This window comes from Mus pahari, chromosome 9 (genome assembly GCF_900095145.1).
Source record: "Mus pahari chromosome 9, PAHARI_EIJ_v1.1, whole genome shotgun sequence".
Classification (NCBI taxonomy): Eukaryota; Metazoa; Chordata; class Mammalia; order Rodentia; family Muridae; genus Mus; species Mus pahari.
Genome location: NC_034598.1, coordinates 18,093,934 through 18,112,378, shown reverse-complemented (window position 1 = coordinate 18,112,378; position 18,445 = coordinate 18,093,934). Strand labels below are relative to the sequence as shown.

General features: G+C 40.3%; 1 protein-coding gene across 1 annotated transcript in view; it reads left to right on the top strand.

Annotated features, from left to right (window-relative positions):
- Window positions 1–18,445, top strand: part of Ros1 (ROS proto-oncogene 1, receptor tyrosine kinase) — a 132,245-nt gene that overhangs the window by 7,510 nt on the left and 106,290 nt on the right. The window contains exons 2-7 of the mRNA XM_021204829.2: window positions 3,490–3,534; window positions 5,127–5,186; window positions 6,401–6,427; window positions 11,860–11,920; window positions 14,580–14,728; window positions 17,125–17,263. Of these exons, the coding sequence (XP_021060488.1) occupies window positions 3,490–3,534; window positions 5,127–5,186; window positions 6,401–6,427; window positions 11,860–11,920; window positions 14,580–14,728; window positions 17,125–17,263 (481 nt within the window). The remainder of the gene's footprint in view (window positions 1–3,489; window positions 3,535–5,126; window positions 5,187–6,400; window positions 6,428–11,859; window positions 11,921–14,579; window positions 14,729–17,124; window positions 17,264–18,445) is intronic.

The window sequence follows — 18,445 nt, the reverse complement described above, 5'->3', positions numbered from 1 at the left end:
CTGGAACTCACTTTGTAGACCAGGCTGGCCTCAAACTCAGAAATCCACCTGCCTCTGCCTCCCAAGTGCTGGGATTAAAGGCGTGTGCCACCACGCCCGGCTGATAAATAAATCTTTACAAAGAAAAACCTAAAACAAATCCAGCCAGTTTAACTATTTAAAACTTCAGTTATTCTGTTTATTAGGAAAATAGACAGAAAATGATAGAAAGTTCTAATGCAGAAAAAGATATTGCAGGTGATTTGATTAGTTTTACATTGGATATACACAAAAGCACTTAAAATAGGAATAGGAGTAACCACAAAAAGAACTTTAGGGCTAGTGCAATGACAAAGATACTTGCAGCCAAGCCTAGTGACCTGGGTTCAATCCCTAGGACCCATATGGTAGAACGAGAGAATCCACTCTCACAAGTTGCTCCATGACTGTCACATCTGTCCTGTGACATGCTCAAGTCACCTCCCAATAAATGTAATAATTATAAACTGCTACAATGCATGTGATAATAGTTAACCTCAGGTCAAACAAACAACTGGAAAGGAAAAAACCAATAAATTACTTCTGCTATTAGCTTGGTAAAGATATGAATATTTATGAAAAAAATGCTCATGGTTAATAAAAGTGTGGGTAAGGTAGGGTCAGCATTAAGAGGGAATCTTAACTATAGATTAAGAGGTAAATTATAACTTTCTAGAAAACAATTCATTAATAAATATCAAAGATGATTTTTTTTAACCCTGAACATCAAGAAACTTATTAGGAATTATTGCATAACTAATCAGGAGTCTATGTGAAAGGCTGCATATAGCAAGTTTGCACCAGGTGAGAATAGATACTTAAAAGCCTGTACTGAATTGTAATTTTTATTTTAAAAAAAAAAGGTTTTAGAGACAGGGTTTCTTAGGGCAGCCCTGGCTGTCTTGGAATTCATTCTGTGTACCAGTCTGACCTCAAACTCAGAGATCCCCTTGCCTCTGTCCCCCAAGTGCTAGAACTGAAGATATGCACCACCATTGTCTGGCTAAAATTCTTAAAAATTTAAATTTATGCTGGGCATGGTGACGCATGCCTTTAATCCCAGCACTCGGGAGGCAGAGGCAGACAGATTTCTGAGTTCGAGGCCAGCCTGGTCTACAATGTGAGTTCTAGGACAGCCAGGGCTATACAGAGAAACCCTTTCTCAAAAAAACAAAACAAAACAAATTTAAATTTATGTGTTCATATTCGGGAGTGCTGTGGTTGAACCTTGAGCCTTGCATATGGCAAGCTAGTGCTGTACCACTGAGGCACGCACCAGTTCTACTTTTTAATTGATATATAAAAACATTAAAAAAGTTATTATACTAGTGTATTACTTGATTGAATTTTCTCAGACTGTTATGAGTTTAACCTTTTTTGATTCTTTTTTCCCTTTTTTTTTTGTGGAGAAGTTATTCTTTTTTAATTATTTATTTTCATCTCATATGCCTTGGTGTTTTGCCTGCGTGTGTATCTTTGTGAAGATGGAGTTAAACACAGTGGTAAGTTGCCATGTGGTTGCTGGGAATTGAACCTAGGTCCTCTGGAAGAGCAGTCAGTGCTTTCTTAACTGTTGAGCCATTTCTCCAGCCCACAGTTGTTGTTGTTGTTGTTGTTGTTGTGTGTGTGTCTGTTGAGTCAGAGTCTCATTCTCTGGCCTGGAATTTGAATCAATCCTCTTGTCTTAGATACCTGAACGCTGGATTTATAGATCTGAAGCACTGTACGTGGCTTATGTATCAGGTATTCTTATTCATGAAATGAGAAATACTAAGTCAAGCATTTCTCTTAAGGAGCAAGTATATGTTAAAATGAGTTTAAATGCAGAGCAGGCTGCTCGGTTCCACGAGTGAGGGAGGAAGTTAAGAATTTGGCTGTTCGTAGGAGTAGGTGTTGCAACAGTCAAGAGGGTCTGTGATGTGGGACCAGGTTTGTGTGTTGGAGGGAGATAACTGGAGCAACTGGAGCTTTGCAGAGAGAGCTTAAGGTCCGAAGTTCGGAGAAAGGGGTCCTACGGCGTTCACAAAGAACACAGCTTGCCTGCATCTTCGAAATCGGAGCACAAGCAGTTTACCAAACCCTCTCTGGACTTAAGCTATAAAACAGGGTTAGTAATAGAATATGTTTTGTAGGGTTGTTGAGACAGCGTATTGACTTGTGGCATAAAACAGCTCTAAAAGTACTTTCTAAAAGTAGAAATGATTCTATAAATGTGAGCTCTGATGATTATTCGGGGGACGGTGAATGAATGGAGTTAGGGAGATTGCTGACACAATTCACTTCTTCAAAATACCACAAAGGATCCTTGCCCAAGGCCCCTTGGCTGCCATTCTGTGCAGCTGGCTGAATTTCCTCTCTACCAATGGCAACACAGGGAAGCAGCCCTGCTGTGATATGGCTTTGTGGCCATCAGAAATCTCCTGTTTCTGTGTTTAACATGGATACAAACTCAACTCAGCATCTTCTATTTTTGCCTTTATGAGTTAATTTTTGAAGGGACGGAAAAATAATAAATTGCAAATCAGCTATCTTTCATGTGAATGTATGTTATTATTAGGATTTATTAGGTTGTGAGCTGCCATGTAGGTGCTCAAATTGAAGCCCATGTTTTCTGAAAGAGCCAGTACTCTTAAATATGGAGCCATCTCTCTAGCCCTATGCCTTCTTAAAAATTTCAAATATGTGATAAAGGAAGCGAGAAAACATGTTTGTTTTGTTTGTTTGTTTGTATTTTCAAGGCAGGGTTTCTCTGTGAAGCCCTGGCTGTTCTGGAACTTACTTTGTAGACCATGCTGGTCTCAAACTCAGATCCACTTGGCTCTGCCTTCCAAGTGCTGGGGTTAAAGGCATGCGCTATGACCGCCTGGCTGATAATTTATGTTTTATTAAATATGACATTCCAAATTTGTGGAAATACTCAGTAACCTATAGTTACTGGGTAATAAAATAAGCAGGAAAATTGAAGCTAGTTCTTTTTCTAATTCAGGAAACCTAATCCACAGGTCCACTTAAGGCGCCATGACACCCTGATGCCCACGCAGATGCTGCAGAATTTCTAGGTACTACATACATGATTTGCTCCAGATTAGATGACTTGAAAACACTTGGAGTGGCTAGAGAGATGTCTCAGCAGTTAAGAGCACTGTCTGCTTTTCTGAAGGGCCTGACTTCAAATTCCAGCAACCACATGGTGGCTTACAATCATCCATAATGAGATACAATGCCCTCTTCTGGGGTTTCTGAAGACAGCTACAGTGTACTTAGACATAACAAATAATTCTTTTTTAGAAAGAAAGCAAGCGAGAGAGAAAGAAAAAACATTTGGCAAGTCACTCTACCATTGGGAAACAAATGAGAACACCGTTCAGGAAGATTTTAAAAACAACAAGTGTAATGGTGCATTGGTAGGGTATTGCTATATTGATGATACTGATGATGTTGATTCTGTTTATTGTTCCTTCTTCATTGCAGGGCAAGCAGCTTAACAGTGACTCACGGTACAATCTGAGTGACGCGGTGAGTCGATTATTCCTATTGTCAAGAACTTCCAGTTTATGTAGGTTAAAATAAAAGGAATATTGGTCTGCTTTATTACAATAAGAGTAAATGTTAACGTCTCACTTACTTATCTTTGGTGAAGAAAGTTCTATTGAAAATAGTGTGAAGCCTGAATTATAGAATTCATTAAAAAATGAAATGTGTTAAAGTAGAAAAAAAGCCAAGGACTAATACACATTCATGATTTTTGCCTACACAGCTGGATGACTTGGGAAAAATGACTTAATGTTTTATCATTTGATGATAAGAGGTTGGGCTATACAGTCCTTGTTGTATCTTTCAGCAATTATGTTTTGTGGCTTTATTACTTTTCTGCATGTAGATTCACTAATCCAACAAATGGTTATTGACTCAATGTATGCATGTGGCAGGCACTGGGCTAGGCAGAAGTAGTTTACAACTGGGGCCTGTGTTTGATGAAACCACAAATCTTTCAGACACATACATAAAACCGTGAACAGAAATCATAGTAGTGTTGTTATCATGGGACAGATAAGAGGTCGCATACAGGATCAGAGCGTACCTCACTTGCCTGTAAGACCTTCAGACTAAAAGAGGAAGAGCTTTTCAGTACAAAGACTTTTATAATTTTCTCCACTTGAGACCCTAAGTCTGAGGAGATTTCACACGATCTTGCTGTATATGGGAGAACTGATGTAAATCTTAATTGGAGATGTTTCAGTGGGAATAGGTGCTGGCCACTAACTTGACTAGCTGAGTTCAATTCCCTAGACCCGCATGGTTGGAAAGGAAGAACTAACTCCTGTAGGTGGGCACTGGGAACTGAACCTAAGTCATGTGCAAGAGCAGTAAATGCTCTTAACCATCGAACCATTTCTCTAGCCCTTTAGTTAAACATTTGATTCTATAAGACAGATATTTCAGAGAAAGAAAACGTATCTGAGATCCTGATTTAGGCAACACCAACATGAAAATAGGAGAATGTGCAGGCATGAGGAACTCAGTGTGTCACAGGCTGACTCCGTAGATGGCCCCAGGCACAGGTGTCTAATGAGAGAGCGCATGGCATAGACAAAGTGGGAGCCATGAACCATCTGTGCAACAGGAGACCAGGACAGTCACGAGATGACATTTGAGAGCAGCTTTGGGGTAAAAGCAGGCAGAATTTAACAGATTCAGAAATGGTCTACCTAGCAGTTTTGTCATTTTGCCTCGTTGTAATCCCTGGTTTTGAGTCTTGCTGGTTGTGAGGGCACAGATAGAGTCATGGTAGGCTTAATGTTTTACCCCCCCCCCCCGGACTTTACCTGATGCCATGAACAGGGTATTGGGTGTTCCTGGGGTCTCATCTGCTCAGGGCTTAAGTTCACTCTGCTTCCCCGCCAGCTTGCAGTGGACCACACCGCGCTCTGGCCTGTCCGCAGATACGCAGCTCTGATTCAGAGTCTCACTGAAACCCTCGAGGGGCCTTAGCGTTTTCAGTAGAGTTCTATTTCTAAGATACAACCTGGTACTCTTCACTACAGCAGACTTTCAAGGGGCAAAAACGTCTTATTTCTTCATTCACACTCGTGTCTCATTTCTTGTAGTGCATCCATGGATGTCAGTTTTGGAACTCTGTAGATCAGGAAAAGTGTGCTGCAAAGTGTGTAAGTATTACTTATTGTTACATATTCTAAAGACAGGGTCTTATGTAGCCCAGGTTGGCCTCAAACTCATATGTAGCTAAGGATGAACTTAACTGTTTGATCAGCCTTCAGAGTGCTGGGACTGCCGTCATGTACCATCACCACATCAGCTACGTGGTTACTAGAGACCGAACCTGAGTCAGCGTTCGAGCAACTGAACCATACCCAGCTTCCTAATAGGTTTTTCAAAAGAAAGATATGGCATTTTAAAAGGATGTTAGAGTTGGTTTTAGCAACCCAGATCTGTGATCCAGTCACTCTAGAGGCAGAAGCAGGAGAATGCCTTGATATTTGAACCCAGTCTGGGAAACAAACATTATGACTAACAAAAGACTAATTCTCCACTTATACGCTATCATTTTCTTGTCTTGTCGACCTCAGTTGTAAAAGTTATTTATACACATTCCCACTTGTAACTTTGTGCATTACAGAATACAATTTTGCAAAAGGAGGATCATTTGTCATCTGGTCTGAGTTATTCTTACGTATCATTACAATTTGCAACTTACTTATTTGTCCGGTTGTGTCTAGTTATCTGTTTAACGTAATTTATATCACTATGTGAGTTTCTCCAGGGTAGAAAGCACTCCACCATTTTTAGACCATGTCTGCTCCATTAACCAGAGTGGAACACAAAGCAGGTACTAAGTCTTGCTGAGTACATGAGTGGGAATACCATTTGTGTCCAGGCAATCACCCAGGAAGCTACCATCGAGGACAGAAGAACCCGCTGGCTTCGTTAGCTAGAGCTATTGGTGGCTTTCAGCTCAGGCTGTCTCCCTTGAGCTGCAGCTTCCTTCCAGTGTGCTGAGTTTTCTAGTAGATAACCCACTTTATTATTCCCACTGATGCAAACATCATAATTTTCTGAGCTATTAACACAGTGGCTTACTATACCACCCCCTCTCTCTCCCTCAGCAAGGTCTCTATATGCTCTTGGATTCAAGACCCTCCTCCATCAGCCTCACATGCCGGCATTACAGGCATGTGCCACCGTGCCCACATGAACTCTTATTTGTCAGTCTTCTGTTGATTAATACTGTTGGGAAAAAAATCCTGAGGGAGGAAATGCACAGCTGACTTACAAAGTTACCTGCGATGTTCAGGACCTACCTCACATAACTTTTTCTTTCTTTCTGTTTTTTTTTTTTTTTTTTTTTTTTTTTTCTGTACAGAACGATACCTACACCACCATTTGTGAGGTGAGTTCACAATCACTTGCAAATATGTTCAAACCTAACTCTGTAATCTTAATTCTGCAAAAGACTATTAAAGGAAGATGAAGATATTTTTCAGTCACAAATCTATTTATTTGTTTATTTCTTTCTATGGAAAGGGTTTAATGGGAGGTCTAATCCCATTTTGGCACAGACATTTGCTGTTTTCTATATCTGTGTGTTTATGTAAGTTTTTATTACTGTGCATGTGCATATATACAAATTTATATATTTATATATATGCATGTATGTATGTATATATGTGTTCACATACACACATATAAATATGTATACACACACATACATATGTATATAAAGTTATTCCTCAGTGCCCGCCCAAGGGGGACTGGTTTCAGTAACTCTCAAAATTCATAAATTCTTTCATATTCAAATCCCTCATTTAAAATGCAGTAGTATATGAGTTATGATCTATGTACATCTCACATCTTTAATTTTTAATAATTAATACAATAGAAATAGCTCATACCTCTCCTCTCTACTTTAGAGACAATATCTCATGTAGACTAGACTGACCTCAAGCACTCTCTGTAGCTAAGGATAACAATGTAGTCCTGGGCTTCCTCCTCTACTGCCAATGGTGTTATGGGCCTGGGCCTCCACATTCAGTTCAATTAGTTTTTTAGGCTGGACTGTTTATGAAATTAAGACAAAAGAAGTGTATGCACACTTTAAGTATAAGTACACAGTTTGGCTAAGATGCAATTATAAATGTTTTTGCTGCTCAGTTGGCCGTTTGCATAATATTCAGAAATTTATTACCGAAGTACAAGGACAATCTGTACCTTCAATCTAATATAGAAGATTATAATTTCCAGTGTTGAACAAAGGGGAGGCTGGGTCTGACAGAGAAGAAAGAATAGAAGATTGCACTCTGGAATATCTCTGCTGAGAGAATTTTCTTTCAACTTTTTAAAAACGTTTTTATTTACTTATTTATTTAATGTATTTATTTATTAAGTGTTTGTGTTGGATGGGTGGATGTGTTTATCATGTGTGTGGAAACCAGAGGGCAATTTTCAGGGGTCATACTCCCCTTCTGCCATGTGAGCTCTTGGGATGGAAATCAGCTTGTCAGTTTTGCCACAATCTCCTTAAATCACCGAGCCATCTTTCTCAAACCACAGAGTGCCCTGTCATACATATTTGCATCACATTAAATGAGACCTGTTAGGCCAGGTGTGGTGGTGTACATCTGTATTGTATACACTTAGAAAGTAGAGGAAGGAGGATCATCCAATCCAAAAATAAAACTAAAGAACAGAAAAGAAAAAAAAAAACCCAAAGACAACACTTCAATTCCATCCCTTGTATTAGCCAATCCGTTGCCAACACCTTGAACCACATTTTCCTCTGTTTACCTGCAAAGAAGTGCTATTACTTTTCAGTTTTAAACCTGGTTATGGGATGGTAAGATGGCTCAGAGAGTAAAGGAACTTGCTGCCAAATCTCATGGCTTGAGTTTGATACCAGGAAGCCACATGGTGAAAGGAGAGAACTGACTCTTGTAAATTGCCCTCTGATTTTTATACTTAGCCCATGACATGAGCTTCCACCACAGTAAATAAACAAACAAGTAAATAACATCATAAAAGCATTGTCGTGCTCTGCTTAGATGCCTTGAAACCAGAGCTGAACTATGCTACCTTGCCTGCAGCAGGATGTGCATGATCACCCATGAATAAACATCAAGGCATAAGTACTCCTTTTAAACAGGAAGTAAAGCTGTACCTTGGGTCTTTAAATACTCAGTAGTCAGTGTCTGTACAGTATTGCAGTGACTTCCCCTGCCAGTGGGTAGAGTTGGGGTTTAATTGACATGAAACAGAGTGAGAAATTTGTCCCAAAAACGAACAGATGAGGATCTCCCCTGATGAGATGGAAAAACCGAATTTCCTCAGAATCTTATTATATGATTAAAGCAAAATTCCTGTTAAATGACAGCCATTAGGAAGACAGTGCCAGTCAGGGAAACCAAGGACAGTCTCACATGCCAGTCATTGTGCTTCCTGGTGGTCCATGCTTATATCATGCAATTCTTTTCTCCATGAGCGTTTTAATTCAGTTATCCATACCTTTTAGGAATTCAGCACCACCATCACGAATGTTTCCAGCATGGGAGGTTTATATTATGTAGTCCTTAGAGGTAAAGCTTAGAAATGATAACTTTGAACAACAGAACCTAGAAAATGACGGTGCTAAGTGAGCTGCAACAATCTCGATCATTTAAAACATAAACTGTACCTGTGATAGCATCTTAAACTTTTTTTTTTAAAGATTTATTTATTTATTATATGTAAGTACACTGTAGCCATCTTCAGTCACTCCAGAAGAGGGCGTCAGATCTCGTTATGGATGGTTATGAGCCACCATGTGGTTGCTGGGATTTGAACTCTGGACCTTCAGAAGAGCAGTCGGGTGCTCTTACCCACTGAGCCATCTCTCCAGCCCCATCTTAAACTTTTGATGGAGGGTAAATGTGGACTTCCTTACTTCTCTAAGCCTTTTTGTGGCTTCTTATTGCCGTTTGACAGCCTCACTGCCCCCCTGTCTGACCCAACCTGAGTCCCTTTCCCCATGTTCTCTTGTGCCAGACACAAAGGCTTCAACTCTTCAACTGTAGGCGGCTGCCCTTCCTGCAACTGGAGGTCTCTCTAACCCACAGACACCATCACAACCCCCTGCTCCTTCTAATTGCTCAAGTCTTAGCTGAGAGTCACCTCTGTACTGTTCCAGCTGGTCACACTGAAGGAAGTTTCCTCGTTGTACCCTGTGGCTTTGATCTTGCTTGTTTCTGCTGCCCTGACATAGACCAGGGCTACCGCTCTCAGCCACATTCCTTTTTCGTTATCCGAAGTGTTTGCTTTAAATTTGTCATTCATTTATTTTACATCCCTTTCTAAGAAGGTAGGGAACTGTGTTGTTTGCTTCCGTGTTCTTACAGTCAAGAACAATACTTGGGACAGAAAAGCGATTCAATAAATATTCTTGAGTGGATGAAAGAATTTTTAGAAAAGAATGTTGCAATACATACGGAGGTTAGAGGGGTATTTTTGCCCTGTGCTAAGAAAATTCGAAAGGTGCAGGCAGCCGCTGAGCCAGTCTGGGAAGCCAGGGGATAATAAAGATGGTCTCACTGCTGTGGGGAAATGATAGTGAGGATAGACTCGAATATGGCAGGTGGATGAAGTCCTTGGGCAGAAGAGTGTTGGCAGCCCCGTATCCTGGAATAGATGGGTATAAAATCAGTGATTCTCAACCTGTGGGCATAGCAGATATCTTGCCTATAAGATACTTATATTATGATTCATAACAGTAACAAATCCACAGTTACAAAGAAGCGACTAAATAATTTTGTGGTTAGGGAGAGGTCACTACAACATGAGGAACTGAATTAAGGGGTCCCATCATCAGGAAGGCTGAGCATGGTGTAGAAGTTCTGGCTTAGTTCTGGGCAGTGTGAACTGCTTTGAAACAACCACCTCTATGTTTGCCCCAGGCACCACAGGCTTGGGAAATGCCGGCTGCCCTCATGAGAAAGTCTGATGTTGCTTTGCCTTTGTGATTGGGGCAGCATTGCTGACAGTTTTGCTTCCACTCAAGATAATGTTTAAACTCTCAGATGGATGGAGAGTTTATTCTATATTTCCCCCTGAGAAAAATATACAGGAAAAGCAGGGTCACAATTTCCTTTTTACCAGGATTGCATATATATATATATCCTTTTTCATTACCTGAAGTGTTTTAAACTTGCCATTCATTTGTTTTACATCCTTTTCTAAGACAATGTAAATTCCACAAAGTTAGGGAACTATGTTGTTTGCTTTCATGTTCTTATAGTCAAGAACAATACTTGGGATATATATATATATATATATAGCCTAAATATGAATATTTCCAAGTAATATTCATTTCTAAACAAAGTCCCTTGCTTCTTGGAAGAAAAATGCTCATTCTATAGAATGCTTCTGTTGCCCAGTAGTTTGTACTTTCTTCATACTGGGTAGCTATGCTAAATGAGCTTTACTCAAATCTCCAAAGGGGATGTGACAAATAACTGAACCTTAAAGTTAAACAATACCAAGCCCAAAGCGCGGTGTTTGAATTAATCCTTAACTAAGCAAACCCAGGCTTATCAGGCCCTACTTCCCTTCAGCGCACAGTTCAAACATCTTCAAGTTAATAGTTGTGTGTTTCAGCTCTTCTTCCCAGGGCAGGTGCATCGTGCTATGGTTTCTACCATCATCCTGAGACTGACAGCAGGTTGGTCCTGGTATTGCAATTATAAACTGGAGGACACCAGGAAGATTGAGCACAGCCTCTCTGGAGTTTTACGATGTGTGCTTTCCCCACATGGGTTTCTTTTCTCTTAAGCTAAGGGTGAAAGATCTCAAGTTGTGGGCAATTTGGGTTTCAGTCCTCAAATATGTACCCTGCCTTTTGCTTTAATGAGATAAGGTGTCTATTGTCATTAGGTTGTTGGAGACCTTTAATGTCAGCATTGGTATGAAGAAATTCATTAGAATGTTGAGTATTGTATATTTGGTAGTCAATTTTTAATTCTAAGAATAGTAGGGAAAATAGTACTAATAGAAAATTAAATGCATTATCTTGGTTGGAATTTTAGTTTTCCAGGTCATCAAAACTTTAACCAAGATAGTAAAAAAAAAAATTGGACTATTAAGTTCAGCATTTTTTGCTTGTTTTTGTTTTGTTTTGTTTTCCTCAAACTATGGAATGGCAGAGCCATGGAATGAATTCAGTAGATCAGGAGTTATTTTAAGCAAAATGAAAACAGAACAAATTAAAATATATAAGGCACTCTTCAAGGTTTCTTCTTTTTTTTTTCTGCTCTGGCCCAAAAATTTACTGATTATTATATCTAAGTACACTGTAGCTGTTTTCAGACACACCAGAAGTGAGTGTCAGATCTCATTATGGATGGTTATGAGCCACCATATGGATGCTGAGATTTGAACTCGGGATCTTCGGAAGAGCAGTCAGTGCTCTTAACAACTGAGCTATCTCTCCAGACTGCAAGGTTTCTTTTTAGAGTGAGGAAAATGTTCTAAAATCACATTGTGTTCATGATGACACAATTTAGGAAATTACTAAAACCTGCCAGAACGACTGTGTGCCTTAAATGCTTGTGCTCTTTCTCATTCTTTTTTTTCTCTGTGTTTGAGACAAATTCTTATATAGCGTAGGTTTCCCCAAACTTTTTGAGTAGCTAAGGATGGCTTTGAACCCCTGCCTTTACCTGGAATGGTCTAGGATTACAGGTATGTGCCACCTTACCTCACTTATAAAGTTAGAGAAGGGATTTAGAATATTAGTTGAAGCTTATCAGCAAAAATGGCACCTAGGCTGAACTGTCCCATTCCACCTGTCTTCCACAGAGGGAGTCCTGTGAGGTTGGCTGCAGCAATGCGGAGGGTAGCTACGAAGAGGAAGTGCTGGGTAAGAAAACACAACTGATAATCTCTGCCACCTGGGACTTATTCCTATGCAAGGCCAAGGAGCGCCTGTCAAAACACTGACACTCCTGCATCTCAATAGCATAGAAAATATTTGTCTATGAGACGTGTGTGACTCTTGCCTATAGTACCAGCACCCAGAAGGCTGAGGTAGAATGACTGCATCAAGTTTAAGGTTAGCCTGGGCTGCAGAGTGGCATCCTGTCTCAAAAACCAAAAGCTATCTCCACCAATATATGTATATGGAAAAAGTTCTGTCATTTCAAATACTAAGGCCATGCTGATGCCAGTAGCCTCTTGTAGATAAAATACAGGAAATGTGAAACATGATTGACATTTAGGCCAGTACTTTGTCTTCAACATCATTAGGTCTATCTATCTATCTATCTATCTATCATCTATCTATCTATCTATCTATCCATCATCCATCCATCCATCCATCCACCCATCCATCCATGTATTTAAGACAGTGTCTCAGTGCCCAAATTGCCTTGGCTTTAATCTGTAGCTAAGGGAGACCTTGAACTCCTGGAACTAATATACCACTGTACTCAGTTTTATGGAGTTCTTGGGATCAAATTGCAGGTTTTTGTGCATGCTGGGCGCGCACTCTACTGATGAGCTACATGCCCAGCCTAATCCCTGTTATGCTAATGAGGGCATTACATCCCAAATAGACTTGACCTCAAGGAAGACTGATGTTTTGATGTGCTGAAGGTATTAGGTTATTTTATTTGATGTGAAATACATCGCTCAGCTCTTCATTATTCAATGAAGAACTTACCATGTAACTCAGAAAAGGCAGTAGGAATTTGTGAGTGTATAGAAGCTATGCCTCCCAGGGCTGATTTGGAATGGGTGGGAGGCTTGTGTGTGTGTGTGTGTGGTGTGTGTAAATAAATGGCTTTGTCCCAATGCACTGATTCTCCAATGATGTCTGAAGGGCCAGATATTTGGTAAGTCAAGCCTGGATGTTCCATAAGCTGTCATTTTTCTCTCAGAGGCTTGTGTTTACCCCACTGGCTGTTGGGAATTGGGAGGAGAGTGTTGTTTGCTGTTCCAATATACTCTGCCCTTTAGTGTCTCATAAACAAAAGAAACAGAAAACGATACCCTGCATTTCCATAAAGGGGTAGAGTTTTGGCATTATTTTCATCTTTGTTGTGAAGGTTAGCTATAGATAAAATCCGTATTTGTGATTTCCAAATGGTACACAGAAACTGGGGTTGCAGGAAAGCTTTAGTACTGAGGGATACATGGTGACTAACCGTCTACTGCATGCTGTTGGCACTGCTGCTCAGGCGTGGTCCATGGCATAATAGTAGATCCCATGGTACTCTTTCTATGATGTCATAGTTAATAAGGTTGAGAACTTTGGGTGATATCTAATGTAACGAAAGCTTTCATAAAAAACTAAGTGCAAGACAGGATTTGATTATGCCAATATTTAACTAGATCACCCACATCAGAAGTTATGAAGTGTGCAAGGGGCAAATGATTGCCATTAACATAGAGCAACTTTTATTTAAGGTTGAAATAAATATGTAATTTGGCCCTTTCAAATGTGTGCTGTTTAAACTTTCTCATTTACATTTTGATTTTAAAAAGACTTAATTAATTTTAATTATATGTATACATGTGTGTCCATGTGTGAGTTTGTGCACATGAATAAAAGTGCCTATGGAAGCCAGAAGGTCAGATCTTCTGGTGGTGGAGTTAGACCTAGTTGCGAGCCATTAGATTTGGAGAACTCAGGTCCTCTGCAAGATTATCAAGTGTTCCTAACCACTGAGCCATCTCTTCAGTCCCTCTTGTGTGTGTGTTTGTGCCCTAGCTTGCTTGTGGAGAGTAGAGAACAGCTTGTAGGAGCTGGCTCTCTCCTTTCATCATTCATGTGCTGTACATTGAACCAGGCTTTTCAGACTCAGCAGTAAGCGACCTTACCCTCTATGCCATGTTGGCGAGCTCTTTTTGCTGCCTGGTTGTTTGTTCTAAGAGAAGACTCACCTGTAGCTTATGCTGTGGGCCTTAGGCTTGCAATCCTCAGCCTGCCTGAACCTCCTGAGTGCTGAGATGATAGCTATGAGCCACCAGTTCTGGCTAACGTGCCACTGTTTCAAGAATCTGCTAAGTTGTTAGGACACACACAGTTCTGGAATCACAAAGTTTAATAGAGCAAATGGTCAGATAATGCATTTGTTCCAAAGAACCATGAAAAATTTACTAAAACCAAGAACATCAGAACTGAAAAAGGTGTAAATCTGACTCACAGCTTTTAAAAATATTTTATAATTATTTTAGCATCTTAGTTACATAAAATTTCCAGAATATAAGATAATCAACTTTTTGCTTAAATTTCTCATCTCCTTCCAATCTGTGCAATATGGCTTGAATGATGTGTTAAGACTAGGTAAACGGGGTTTTATTGCCCACACACCTCTAGGTCTATCTGTAAGTAAATGGGGCCCCCAAAGAAGACTTGTCAGTCTCAGAGCACTGTTGTATGCCTGTGATAAAAAGAGAAAGACTACCTTGAATATAATTTATTGCTCAGGTGTGTTATTGAGCAGGAGAGACCAAGACAGAACAGGCACAGCCATCCTCAGGAGTGAATAGTGACTGAAATGTTGTTTCCATCCCAGAAAGCACAGAACTTCCTACAGCACCCTTTGCATCTTCCATTGGAAGCCATGGTGTGACATTACGATGGAACCCTGCCAAGGTCTCTGGAGTAAAATACATCATTCAATGGAAATATGCCCAACTTCCAGGAAGCTGGACTTACACGGAGGTATGCAAAGCTATTTCCCTTTCTAACCAAAGACATTTGGTCCTTAAATTAGTCAAAGCTCCAAAATATCATGCCTTCCTCACCTGCAGTTTTGTTTTGCAAAGTGTCAGCTGCCTGTGCTCAAATATATCTTAAAATGTTTAAATGGGCATATACCCAGAAGATCTTCCAACTGGTAATAAGGACACATGCTCCACTATGTTCATAGCAGCCTTATTTATAATAGCCAGAAGCTGGAAAGAACCCAGATGTCCCTCAATAGAGGAATGGATACAGAAACTGTGGTACATTTACACAATGGAGTACTACTCAGCTATTAAAAACAATGAATTTATGAAATTCTTGGGCAAATGGATGTATCTGGAGGATATCATCCTTAGGGAGGTAACCCAATCACAAAAGAAGTCACTAGATATGCACTCACTGATAAGTGGATATTAGCCCAGAAACTTAGAATACCCAAGATACATTTTGCAAAACACAAGAAAACCAAGAAGGAAGACCATTGTGTGGATACTTCATTCCTCCTTAGAATAAGGAACAAAATACCCATGAAAGGATGTAAGTACAGAGACAAAATTTAGAGCTAAGATGAAAGGATGGACTATCCAGAGACTACCCCATCCGGGAATCCATCCCATCATCAGCCACTAAACCCAGATACTAATGCACATGTCAGCAAGATTCTGCTGAAGGGACCCTGATATAGCGGCCTCTTGTGAGGCTATGCCAGTGCCTGGCAAACACAGAAGTGGATGCTCACAGTCAGCTATTGGGATGGAGTACAGGGCCCCCAATGAAGGAGCTAGAGATAGCACCCAAAGAGCTGAAGGGGCTGCAACCCTGTAGGTGGAACAACAATATGAACTAACCAGTACCCCCTGAGCTCGTGTCTCTAGCTGCATATGTAGCAGAAGATGGCCTAATCGGCCATCATTGGGAAGAGAGGCCCCTTGGTCTTGTAAACTTTATATGACCAAGTGCAGGGGAAGGACAGGGCCAAGAAGTGGGAGTGGGTGGGTAGGGGAGCAGGGGCGGGGGGGAGGGTATGGGGAACTTTCGGGATAGCATTTGAAATGTAAATAAAGAAAATATCAAATAAAAAAATGGAAAAGAAATGCTTAAATGGAATATTATTTGAAAAAAATAAAAGATTGAAGCCAGTTGTGGTAGAATAGGCATATAAACCCATCACTTGGTGGGTTGAGGGTTATGAGTTTGTGGCCAATCTGGGCTAGGTAGAAAGTTTCAGCCTAGGCTGAACTTCAAATTAAACACTGTGTAAAACCAAAAAATCAAAGACAATGCAAGCAAGTAAGCAAACAACTACAACAACAAACTAAACCCCACCAATGCTTCCACCACCACTAAAATGCGACTGAAGTCTTAAATCACATGATAATGAGGTGCATAATGAAATATAAGGTTATCTTGTTCTACCACATTAGAAAGTCAGTCATTTTTTGACTTAGCGTATCTATACTCTATATCATTGATTAGACCACCTCTGTGAAGGTTATTGGATTGACTGTCACAATACTGGTATTGTAGGATTTGGTACTATCTGGAGTTGCAAGCTTCCATTGGGGGTTCAGGGAAATATCTCTTGTGGATAAAGGAAATGACTTATTGAAATTGATGCATTCTAGCATAGATCAAGAATTGTGGTTGGAGCCAAGTGTGGTGGCACACACCTTTAATCCCAGCACTTGGGAGGCAGAGGCAGGCAGTTTTCTGAGTTCGAGGCCAGCCTGGTCTACAAAGTGAGTTCCAGGACAGCCAGGGCTATACAGAGAAACCCTGTCTCGAAAAACAAACAAACAAACAAACAAACAAAACAAAACAGAACAAAAAAAAAAGAATTGTGGTTGGATTAAGTGAAACTTTATGTTATTTTAGAAAAAGTGTATTCTACAAATATAATTCCTTCAGCAGAGCATCATAGAACCACTTAGGGTATTGATCACTATCTGCCCTGCCTTTAAAAGGGATTCCAGGTAGGCAGGAGGGAGATTTTCACAAGGGTGTGTTTTAATTCAGAAATGTAGGGTCTGGTAACCTTTCAGGATGGTCACTGTCAGGAAAGCATAAGTAAGTTCAGAAAAAAATTCACTCAAGATAACAAATATAGTAACATGGGAATATGCAAGTAAATCCTTAGGTTAAGTGCTGAATAACTGAAACTTTAGCTTTCCCATTTTGAGGAAGGGAAAGACGGTGTGAATAATGTTGACTGATGTTTGAAAGCTCAGTTCCTGGTCTGTTTCACAGCCAGAAGGATCTGGGCAGCCTTGTCTCCAAAGGCACACCTGTCTTCCATAAGTTAACCTGAACTCCATGTCCCAATGGGGCACGGTGATTGGACACATGTTGACTTTTATCTCATCTGGATCTAGACCGTGTCCAAGCTCTCATACACGGTGGAACCCCTGCATCCATTCACGGAATATATCTTTCGAGTGGTTTGGATCTTCACAGCCCAATTGCATCTTTATTCCCCACCAAGTCCCAGTTACAGGACTCATCCTTACGGAGGTAGGCATATGTATGTCACTTATGACATAAGGACATCATTCTGAAGCTTTGGTTTCATTTATTTTTGTTTTAAGCAATGAAAGAAATTGAGTCCTTTGGTATTCCATTTGGTCATTGAGTTCTTAACTGTGTGCATGGCAACATTTACATTTCTTCAGTGATCAAAACAATGGCCCCTGCTCTTGTTGAGTCTACATTTTCTTCGAAGGGAAATGAGGTCATGACTAAACACATAAGGGGTACTGGTTAGTTATTGTTAACTTGATACAAACTAGAATCACTAGGAAGGGGAATCTCAATTGAAAAACTGAGTTCATTAGATTGGTCTGTGACAGCATTTTTTTGATCAATGACTGATATGGGAGGGACCAGCCTACTGTGGCTGATGCCACCCCTGGGTGAATGGTCCTGGGTTGTATAAGAAAGCAGACTAAGCCAAGGGGAGCAAGCCAGTAAGCAGCACTTTTATGCTTCAGTTCATGCCTAAGGTTTCTGCCTTGAGTTCCTACCCTGATTCTGCTTTGTGATGTACTGTAACTGTGAGCCAAAATAAACCAGTTCTTCCCCCAAATACTTTTGGTCACTGTTTTTAATCAGTGTTTTGGGGCTCTAATAAAAACCCAAACTAAGACCGAAATTGATATTAGAGAGTAGACTATTGCTGTGACAGACCTGAAAAGAGAAAATATATCAGTGTGTTGGAGTGTATGAGGCACTCACTTCTGGGGCAAAGGAGGATCTGTATGTTTTACTTCGATCTGCAGTATTTCAAACATGGCCTGAGCACAGTATCGGACCTTAGGTTCTAAGAGGAAAAGTCAGAGAATAATCAGTAGAGGTGGTTACAGAATCTCTGAGACCTAATTATCAAAGAAAGGACACTCACCAAGGAAGGAGACATGCCCCCAATTAATTTCATCAGGTCGCCAGCTCTAGTTATACCTTCTGCTGATGAAGCCTCAGTGATATGCAAATACTTATGTTCATACCTACTGCCTTATATTCTCTTCGACCATAAGGATGATATGATTTTAGTTGGTATTAGTGGCCCTTTTCCTTGGGCTATTCCAAAGAAAGCCTTAAACCCAACCAAAAGGAGTGTTTCTAAGACAGATAATCACTTTCAAAAGAGACAACGTGTGTGTGTGTGTGTGTGTGTGTGTGTGTGTGTGTGTGTGTGTG